The 10,925-nt window shown below is 49.3% G+C and overlaps 2 protein-coding genes across 2 annotated transcripts; both read left to right on the top strand.

The window, feature by feature from the left end:
* Positions 1–4: 4 nt before the first annotated feature.
* On the top strand, positions 5–1,112 carry FEN1 (flap structure-specific endonuclease 1; the record flags this gene model as incomplete). Its single annotated transcript, XM_009574356.1, has 1 exon — positions 5–1,112. A coding segment is annotated over one exon (999 nt), but the record flags the coding sequence as incomplete, so codon positions are not given.
* Positions 1,113–5,630: 4,518 nt separating this feature from the next.
* Positions 5,631–7,866, top strand: LOC104074286 (olfactory receptor 1052-like). Its single transcript, XM_009574355.1, is given in 4 exon segments — positions 5,631–5,767; positions 7,100–7,404; positions 7,407–7,499; positions 7,502–7,866. Coding segments are annotated over 4 exon segments (900 nt in total).
* The last annotated feature ends 3,059 nt before the right edge of the window (positions 7,867–10,925 follow it).

The raw sequence follows: 10,925 nt of genomic DNA, 5'->3' as shown, positions 1-10,925 counted from the left end.
AGCTGAAGTCCTTCAGAATGAGGAGGGCGAGACCACGAGCCACCTCATGGGCATGTTCTACCGGACCATCCGCATGGTGGAGAACGGCATCAAGCCGGTTTATGTCTTTGACGGCAAACCCCCGCAGCTGAAATCGGGGGAGCTGGCAAAGCGGACTGAGCGCCGGGCTGAGGCCGAGAAACACCTGCAGGAGGCTCAGGAGGCCGGAGAGGAGAACAACATTGAGAAGTACAGCAAGAGGCTGGTCAAGGTGACCCAGCAGCACACTGATGAGTGCAAGAAGTTACTAACGCTGATGGGCATCCCCTATGTGGAGGCGCCGGGGGAGGCCGAAGCCAGCTGCGCTACCTTGGTGAAGGCTGGGAAGGTCTACGCAGCTGCCACGGAAGATATGGATTGCCTGCCCTTCGGCAGTCCTGTACTGATGCGGCATCTTACTGCCAGCGAGACGAAGAAACTGCCCATCCAGGAGTTTCACCTGAACCGTATTCTGCAGGATCTAGACCTGACCTGGGAACAGTTTGTGGATCTGTGTATCCTCTTGGGCTGTGACTACTGCGAGAGCATCCGCGGCATTGGCCCCAAGCGTGCCATCGAGCTCATCAAGGAGCACAAAACCATCGAGAAGATCGTTCAGCAGATAGACACCAAGAAGTACCCCCTGCCCGAGAACTGGTTGCACAGAGAGGCCCAGAAGCTCTTTCTAGAGCCTGATGTGATCAACCCCGACGCTGTTGAGCTGAAGTGGACCGAGCCGAACGAAGAGCAGCTCGTCCAGTTCATGTGCGGGGAGAAGCAGTTCAACGAAGAGCGGATCCGCAACGGGGTCAAGCGGCTGAGCAAAAGCCGGCAGGGCAGCACGCAGGGCCGGCTGGACGACTTCTTCAAGGTGACGGGCTCCATCACATCAGCCAAGCGCAAAGAGCCGGAGACCAAGGGGTCAGCAAAGAAGAAAGCCAAGACCAACAACGCCGCAGCCGCAAAGACCAAAAAGGGAAAATAGCCAGACTGGCCGACTGCAAACCCCTGTGATTGGTTTTTACGCTCAACCAGGAATTTTAGGCTAATAACAAACGGTCGTCTTTCTGTCCTGCGTGTTAGTGCTAGGAAGGGTGCTGCTAAAGCGCTTCCCGACAAGGCTAGGTTAGTGAATCAGATAAGCGTCTTCCCGTGCAGCAGTGGTTACGTTTGAGGCTAGGAGAGAAGAGAGCTGAAACAACCGCAGCGCGGGGGGCTGGGGGGGTGAGGAACCACGAGTTGCGTTCAGCAGTTCAGCGGCAGCGTTCATCGGTTTGAGACTTTGGATGAGGTGGCCACAGGGACCAGCGGTGATAGCCAGGCTGTGGAGTTAGAGGGAGGCGCTGGTCACAAACGCCCTCTGTGATTTTAAGAAATAAAAAGTTGAACAGCTAGAGAGCAAACTGGGTACAAACGATACAGATTTCTGCCTGACACAATCCACCCAAGAAGAGGTAGGTTCAAGCAACAGAGGCTGAAGGAGAAACTGGGGGAGATGTGAATGGAAGGCAAGCTGGAGTTGAGAAGTAAACTTGAAATAATGAGGTAAACTTCTCCCTTTAATGGGGATTGGTATAGGTTCTTCCTTCCCTTATTGTAGTCACTTTTCTTTGTTTTTTAAAAAAGTTGTAATCCCAATTCCAGCAAAGTTCTGGCCCGCTCTTAGTGCATAAACCGAGGATGAGCTGAGCTGAGACTGCAGCTCTCCAAGCCTGAATTTTGCTGCTAGATTCTGTTTTATGTTTAAAAAGAAAAATGTCAATAAACCTAGAATGGAAGCCTGTTCACTCCCTGATTTTGCGAGGCATCCTTCCGTGTTTTACACACAGAGACAGGTCCCGGACTAAGAAGGAAAAAAGGTAGTGCCTCTTTTTTTCTTATTTTATTTTACTCTGTATTTTGCATAGTCTTGTCAAAGCAATGTGCTGGGTTTTGTTTTCAGAATAAAATTTATACACAAATACAGTGTTTCTCATTCTCTGGAGAGGTGGCTTAAACCTTGTTGCTGTAGGCTGCACAGGTGAAGAAAAATCCCAGTTTTAGAGGGAAACCTATTCGTGACAACAGCCAACAAATCAAGCGCAGGCCTGAATACAGAAAATTTGAGTTTTAATCCTGGTGTTAGCAGTGGCTTTTGGATGCTTTGTAGATGTCAAAGATCTGTGGGTCGGCTCTCTGCCAAGGTATAAAATAAGAAGCTGGGCTTGTTTCACAGGGGAATTCCATTAACATTGCTAAAATAACCCTGGTTTTTTAAACCACCTCAGAAATTTTCTTAAATGTAGTGCAAAGAATAGCAGCAGGTGCTGTGCGTGGAGGCAGGGAGCTTCTCAATCTTGCCGTGCGTGTGGGAGGGGGCACCCGGAGCAGAGCACCCAAAACTTGCAAGTCTGCTTCTCTGATGTGGTGGTTTTCACAGGGTCTCGGCTTAACCTTAATTCCAAGCCCTAAGCTGGAGATCTTGTGGCAAGAGGACGCCTGGGTGCTTCAGACGAAGGCAGCTGTAGCCGCTGTGCTTTGAGAGCGACATCTCTGCTCTCCACAAGCGTCGATGCGGCTGTCGCTTACCCCATCACGTTACCTGCAAAATCTGCACCCAGAAAGCCAGGAAAATGCTGCAGGGAAAATCAGATTTTAAAATCAACATGAGCAGTGATGTTTTATCACCTGTTCTGTATATCGATGTATTTAACAAGGCTTCTATCCGTCAGTATTTGTGTTTTCAACCCTGAATCCTTGTGACCTCCTGCCGCTCTGAGCCACAATCCTTTTTCCTTCGGCTGGAAAAACCTGCTCAGACAGTTTAAGCAACTTCTAAACGTCCTGTCACGGGTTTGTCTTGTCTAATGGAGAAGTGGAGCCCAGGCTGTTTTCCCAGGAGGCTTTAAGGTACAGCCTTGCTGGGCAGGTTAGTGTGAAAGCCTGGCTCCTCTGGGATGTTCCCGTGTCCACCACATCCCACGCCCTCGCTCCTTCCTCTCCCTCTCCTGCCTCCCCCCTCCCACGTACTCTCCACCCCCGTCACCTTCAAGCATGATTAATTGGTCACCAGGGTAAGTTATCCTACACTATTGTAATACATAGGCGGCTGTACTACTGGAACGGTACAATAAATATATATAGTAGGATATATAGTAGGCTGTACACTATTATGATACACAGTAGACTATCTACTATGCGAGTTTCAAATGATGAAGGTACTTATCTTTTGAAAAGTGTTTATTATGTGTAAAAAGCTATCAGTGAAAATTGAAATATGTTTTCCTATGATGTTGCCAAGCTCTCTGTTATCCTTGACTGATACGCACCCGGGAGTCACAGTGGTTCAGATGTTTATCCACTCAGATTTCATTACTTACGTTACTTAATTTCAAAATGCAGTAAAGACAAATTGTGCTTTCTCAGTGTGTATTCTCTTAAATGTTTCAATTCATAATTTGTCTTAACAGGGAATTCTTAACTAAATATTCCTATTTTATCTGCAAATACCTTCATTGTGGCCACGTGGAAAGGTACAGTGAAATGGTTTTGTGGTGAGGGAATGAAGGATGATAAAAAAATAACATGTGGAAGTAAGAGTCAGGAAAATGCTTATAGCAAGGAAGTAAACTAAGTCAGCAGCAGGAAAAAAACTGCAGACTTACTGTCCTCAGCCTGACCCCGGTCTCCATAACTGGTTGCAGCGTCCTTCATCCTTCCCACTTGCTGACCTGAATAGGATTTAGTTCATCACGTTATTACGTATCATGTATTACGATGCTGAGAATAGTTCAAGGAATGATGAAACATTTCTAAGAAAGTTTAACTGCCTTTTCACTTACCTTTAATTTACTTAAAGGAACAACGTTAAAATTTGCCGTTTTGTCAAGGGATAAACAAAGCAACCTTTAATTGAATATAATTTCTCTAATGAACCTCAAGTAAAATCATAAGCGTGATTACAATACGGTTTGGGGTTTGTACACTTGGCTTGTGCCGTTAGGCTGGAGCCCGCGTTACGCTTCGTACCTGTGGGCTGGAAGTGCCTCTCCTCCGCCTGCGTGGCTTTCCTTGGTGTATTTGGAGTAGGGTGCAGCTGCGGTGGTGATCTCCAGGCGCAGAAGTGATCAGCTTGAGAAATCAGGTTTTTCTAAGTCCGAGCCGTAAAACCTGTTACACATGCAGGGAGAGAAGGCGATTTACGTGCACATTTGGCTTTGCTTACAGCACTCACGCTTTCAACTACCTTAAACTGTATCGTTCAAGTGACGCTCTAAACGTGCGCAGTCCAAACAGGAGAATAAACTCCAAACCCTGGCGTCTGATTAAACTTTATTTGCCACACTCGTACGGTTTCTTTCCCACCTGTGGCTCTGCAAAGATGAAAATCTCCCCCCCTCCACATCAGCACTGAGCAAGGAAAGGTTAGTGAGCCCTTTTTGCACGGCTGGGGGGGACAGGATCCAAATCCAAACTTCTTCCAGACTCTTCCGAGAGTTTCCAATGATCCCCTCCGTGGCTGGCGAGAAGCTCTTTGCTCAGCTAAGATTTACTTCAGGGATTTTATCGATGAGGGTAAAGAAGTCAACAAACCCAGGAGCTGCACAAGCCCTTCGGGACAGCAGCGTCCCCGGCTCTGGTCGAAAGGCCGGGGCCACGCGCCGTTGCTTCTTGCCGACGGAGCTGCCACGTACTGGGTCTCACTTCTGAGCGTCACATCTGCGAACCGCCGTTTCCCTCCCCCTGTAGCGTCAGGGTCGTCTGAAGAATGGAGGAAAAGAGATGGCGTTTCTTCTTTCTGCCGTAGGACGAGGCAGGCGTGTTGTGTGCGAATCACAGAAAGATGCAGCCGGCTGCTGGGTAAGAATGTGGTGTAACGCAGGAAAGCAGGGTTGTAGGCACAGGCTTCAAATGGAGGGTAAGGTTAAACCCCACCACATCCAAGCTTGCAAGTTTACCGATTCAGCGCAAAAGCTCACTAGCAGAATATACCTGAACTGTGTATTTTCCATATGTCTGAATTTCTAGGTGTTATCTTCAGGCTTTCTAAGTATGTGTCACCATCTTACTGTGATAAAACCTCTAAGAAAACACTGGAAAAGCTGCTCTTCTGCCCTGAACGTAAATGAACTGAACAGGGAAGAGAGCTGAGGGACAAGAGCAGGACTGCGCTATGGAGCTACACCCAGGCCTGTAGCCTGGGAGCGTTGCGCAGGGCTCAGCCCAGGAGGAAACCTTCTTGATTTTTCTCTAGGAAGAGTAAAAACAAGCCGCAGAGCCCAGAGCAACCTTCTGCTGCTGCCCCTGCTGCGCTATTATTCCTCATTTGCAGAAGGCGAGGGCTTGGTCCCAGCGGTAGGGTTGGGTGGACCTGACGTGGAGTTTTGTATGTAAGGACGTTCAAGTGTTCTCAGAAAATGTTCATTTGGTGGGAGGGAAAAGCAGCTGCAGCCAAAACCTGGAAATATCCTACCAGCTATTTCTGGTGTGCTGGAACCTCAAATATTTGTAAAGTGAAAACTCCTTCTGTCACAGAGATAGAAATAAGAATCTGGTTTTGTCCCGGGAAAGCAGAGCGCAGTGATACATCTCAAGTGAGATAGCCACCCTGATGGGAACCACTAAAACCAAGAATGACGATGAAGCCAGACGTTCGCCGACACCCGGTGCGTGGGCAAAGCTGCCCGGCACCCTTCCCCGCTGCAGGGCGGCTGCAAGAGGAGCAGCAGCTGCCCGACGCCGGCAGCTCCCGGTCACACCCTTACACAAGGTATTGCAAGTGTCCTTGAAAAGCAGGAGGCAGCTGAGCATTTGGTCTCGATCTTGCAGAGAAAACAGTTTATCCTCTCTCCTTGCTGAAGGAGGGGAATTGCAGGGATGATCCACGTGGAAGAGATTTTGCCGATGTGGTGGCACATGGGTTTGCTTCGTGTCGCTCACATTTTTTTTTCAGGTGCCGCACCATCACCTGCTGCCTGGTAGTCCATGTTATTTTCACTACCAGGTTTTTTTTTCCCCCCCTTACATTTTCTGTTCTAAAGAAATACTTCCACCGCCGTTTATCACCAGTACCGCTATTTACTCCAGAAGCAAGTCTTTCAGGCGTATGAAGGATTCCTAACATCTGCTGTGCTCTGCTAGGACGAGTAACTGGGACTGGAGGGGCTTGATGAGAAAAAAATACTGTGTGCAAGGTGCTGCGTGGTTTGCAAATGAAGGCACCAGTTTTCTTTCTGCTATATGGAGCCTTCCGATAAGTGATGATTTTTTTTCCCTCCTCACCTCCTGAATTCCTGTGAATACAGCTCACAGCTTTCTATTACACAGAGAACACATTATGTACACTTCATTTCTTAGTCTCACAATTGTGAAGAGCAGCCTGAAAACGCCTTCCTTCCCTGCCTTGAGGGGAGAAAAACATGTAAATAGTAATTGAGCTGGAGCAGATAAAAAGAATTAAGTGTACTAAAACCCTGTTCCATTACGGTTTGCAACGCTGGGGGGAACCTTTCCCTCTGTGCTGGAACCTGACCAAGGTTACGGACAGAAGCGTGGCAGCCCAGCAAGAGCAGGCTCCAGCACGGGAGCTTCTGCCCCCGGCAGCTCGCCAGGGGTTGGGTGGGCAGCGGGGGATCCAAAGCTGCCGGAGGGGGCACGGGGATTCGGGGCTCCCAGGGTCATGACGACTCACGTGTGTTTAGTCTTCTCATGGGGAAGACGAAACACGTTCCCCTTTTCTGCCTCCTATCCTAATGAAATGAGATGACAAGTTTGCAAATTCTTCACACCTTCTCCAGTTTTCACATCATTCAATACCGGGTGTTTTTTTTTTTTTCTAAAAACGGAAAAAACTAATTTTTTAATTCAGCCTCATGATTAAAGAGAGTAAGGACAAAATGCAGTTTCTGAAAGGTTTTGGATGAGTTGCTCTGCCTGTGAGGATTTGCTGAGAACCTAAGCACGGTTAGATGTCATCTCAAGCATCAAATCTTTGTACTTCTAATAAATAGTGTAATAAAGTACTGGCTGATAGCAGCACCACATCAAGCCGTGCCGTTGCTCTTTCTTATTTCACTCCGGCTGTTTTTCCTCCTCCCGACAGGCATGCTGCTGCGAAGTACAGCAACCTGGCTGAAGGCAGCCACACCACGGTGACCCCGTTCATCCTCCTAGGACTGACCAGTGAGCCTAAGCTGCAGACTCCTCTCTTCATAATCTTCGTAACGATTTATCTCCTCACCCTGATTGGCAATCTCGGGCTGATCACATTGATCGAGACAAACTGCCGGCCGCACACTCCCAGGTACTTCTTCCTCCGCAATCTGTCTCTTGTTGACCTTTGCTACTCCTCCATCTTTTCTCCAAAGCTGCTTACTGCCGCCTTGGTGGAAAAGAAAACCATTTCTTACCCGCCTGCTGCGCCCAGCATTTCTGTTCCCTTGTGTTTGTGACCGCAGAGGTGCTCTCGCTGGCTGTGGTGGCGTACGACCGCTACGTCGCCATTTGGGACCCGCTCTCTACACCGTTTCTATGTCCAAGAGGGTCTGCAGCCAGCCGGCGGCCGGGCCGTACCTCGGGGGGATTTTGAACTCACTAACCCGAACGCGTTGCTTGCTGCCGTTGCCTTTTTGTGGACCCAATGTCACCAACCGTTGCTTCTGTGACACTAACCCTCTGCTGACTCTCCCCTGCTCTGATGACCACCTCAGTGAGCTTTTCCTTGTAGCCTTCAATGGGACCATTTCCACGTCTGTGCTCTTCATCATCATCATCATCATCTCCTATGTACACATCCTCTTCTCCAGCCTGAGGGTTAGGTCTGCCAAGGCAGGCACGAAGCCTTCTCCGCCTGTGCCTCCCACCTCCTGACCGTTACTTGTCCTACGTGCCCGCGGGGCTGAGCCGCGTGCAGCCGGGTCCAGGTACCCACTGGGGATGGAGAAAGTTTTATACCCTGATCGTCCCTATGCTCAACCCCCCGATCTGCAGCTCGAGGAACAAGGAGGCCAAGGATGCCCTTTAGAAAAGCGCCAGCAAATAACGTTTTTGTGAGTTGCCTGCTGACCAAACTGACCCCAAGCAGTTGATAAAACTCCTGCTGCTTCCCTTTTTAAATAGTCCCGTGTCGGCTGTCGGGAGGAGTGAGGAACCCCAGAGATTTACAGAAGCAGGTACAGCAAATTTTAAGCATGTTTTAAAGTCTGCAGAGACTCAATGTTACCAAACAGCCCGTCATTACGGGCCTCTGATAAACATTTCCTTGTCATCGCTTGGGTTTTTTCCTGTAAAATGATGTAATAGGAGGTGGTAAAAATAAGCTCATAAGGAATTTCCCCCTTAGCTTCTTAAGAAGTTGCACTGATTCAAGCAGCGATTCCTCCAGAGGCAAGTTCAAGGAGAACTGGAGGCTTTTGGGGAGGTATATCCAAAAAAAAACCCCCACCACCTCACTTTGGGCTAACTACAAGCAAAAAAAAAAAAAAAAAAAATCTCATTTGCTTCCAGGGGGATGTGCCTTGGGAAGGGAGAAGCAGAGACCGCAGAGCTGCCAGGGGAGGAGGGCAGTAAGTGCTGTGGTCCAGCATCAGGAAGATGCTAAATCGCTGAGCGACCAGAACGTCACAGCCTGGCGGCAGCGCAGCTCTGCCTGTGCTGAAAATCCTCTGCGGCTTTGCCTCCAGACCTGCAGGAGACTTCCACCCGAGCAGCTGGGGGCTTTTCCTGCGGAACTCCCGGGCATTTTCATCCCTGGGGAATGAGAGCTCCGGCTCGTCCCTGCCTGTGCCCAACGGCTCCCGGCCGCCCGCGTGGATCCCACCCTGCACCTTGCTTCCTACAGCCGCAAGACATCAACTCAGCCCAACGAGCTCCATGGCTTCACCTGCCCTCCATCTTACACCTGCTTTAGGGGAGCAGCAGAGCTGGGATGTTTCTCCCTGTTGGCAAGGAGTTTAGGGTGATTGAATGTAACTAGCTATGGAGAAGTATTTTTTTTTTTTTTTCCCCCTATTTTCTTCTCATGGGGTGGTTGTAAGTGATAATTCCTCCCAGCCGACTCTTCCCCAAGACAGCTGTATGGCTGAGAAGGTGCCACCAAGGGATGCTGCAGAATCTCGTGCTCTCCAGAGCAGGGACAACTGACTGCAGCCTGTTAGAGACCTCGAGAATAAGAACTGGGATGCCAGGTCCCCACGCAGAGAAGAGGGGGGTCATCTGTCTCTTAACGTTAATTTGCACGTGGCTGCATCTGACTTAGTCCAGACATTGGGTTTTTCCTAGCCAAAATAAAAGATAAATACTCCTGGCATGATTTCTTTTAGATGGCCATAGAAGTCACGGTCTAAGCACTGTGTTGTTATACCAATAATCCAAACTTTTTTTGCTAAGACATAAGAGTCTACATTGTGAATACCTAATACAGAGTAAAATAAAATCCCCCCGGAGCATGCAGCTGGGCAGGGGCCACTTTTCTTAAGAGACAGCCACAGAAAAAGGTGGTGGAGATCTTTATAACACTTACCTTTCACAAACCTTGCTTTATCCTTAGCTTGGAGACTAGAGGGTCTTGTCTCAAATAAAGAGTTGTTCACGCTATTTGCATGGCTCAGGGAGCAGCGAGGACCAGTTACTCCCTAAGGGAAGGCAAACTGGGAGCTGAAGGTGGCCACGACGCAGGGCACGGTCCCACAGCACCCGCACACGGCAGCAGCTCCGGTTGACAGCCCAGGAGAAACCAAGGGCCAAATTCAAGCCAGGAAAGCTGAAGAACAGACCAGGACCAAGCACAGCTCTGGAAGCAGTCAAAGACCCAGGGCTGAGCTTAAATAGTGCCCCAGCCCTGGGCAGAGGGTGTGGGTGGAGGCCCCAGGTGATGCTGGCCATGGCAATCACCACGGGTGCACTCCCTGATGTCTCAGGGAGAGGGGAACTGGTTTTTTTTCCCCACCCAGTGCCCTAAGCCCTGCTGCAGCACCATATCCAGCTTCTCTGATGTATCCCCACACACAGAGGATGGAAGGATGGAGCAGAAAGGAGCGATGAGCTCCTTTGCTGCATGGTAACGATTCTCTTCCCTCCTGAGTCACGCAGAATAAGGCGCTTCAAATGTCATGTCCTCTGTTTCTTGGGGAAATCGTCCAAAAGCCTCAACTTTTCATGAAAACTCCATCGGAAACTTTGATTAAAAGCTTTATAGCATTTCACTTCACACCAGCTTAAGGCTGGTTTTAACTGGTTGCCGTTGCATTCATGCATTATTCATTACAGTTCTTTTAGGAAGACCACGGTTTACGAAGATGCTTATTTTAAAACATAAAATTTATTCAGTTTATCATTATACGAGCTACATGTTCTTCCAGAAGTTGTATAGTTCATTAAACAGGAAAGGTGTGTCAATTAAATGTTGAAAAACCTTTGTCTACTGTTTTCTTTAGAGCATCTTCCGCCCCAGCCGTGCGATGACATAGAGAAGAGTCATAACTCAGTCGCATGTGGTTCGGTGATTGCCACACAAAGCATGGCAATACCGATCATCCAGCAAGGAAAGCAGTAAGAGATCTAAAGAAAACACGTCCCAAGAAGGTTTTGGTTGGGACGCACTTCTGGCAAGGTGCTAACGTATCTGCGCCCCCCCCACAAGTCGTTCGCGCGGCGCCAGGTCCCCAGAGCCAACCCCACGGCTCGCTGCTTTCTGGTGGTTCTTCTAGAATTGGGTCAGAAACTGCACCTGAGGTCACGGCTGGACCTTGACCTGGGTGGTCAGATCCCACCCTGCTACCGCCAGGTCACTTAGCTGGATGAACGCACCCCTCCTGTCAGGATCGCCTCCGGCAGCACCCTGCAAGCCCCCTCAGCCCCTCCTCGCACAGACAACTGCTATTCCCCACTTTAGGAAGGGGACCTCACCGATGCCTCTTCAGCAAAGCCTT

This window comes from Fulmarus glacialis, unplaced genomic scaffold (genome assembly GCF_000690835.1).
Source record: "Fulmarus glacialis isolate BGI_N327 unplaced genomic scaffold, ASM69083v1 scaffold22183, whole genome shotgun sequence".
In the NCBI taxonomy this organism is placed as follows: Eukaryota; Metazoa; Chordata; class Aves; order Procellariiformes; family Procellariidae; genus Fulmarus; species Fulmarus glacialis.
This window is presented reverse-complemented; position numbering and strand designations above follow the sequence as displayed.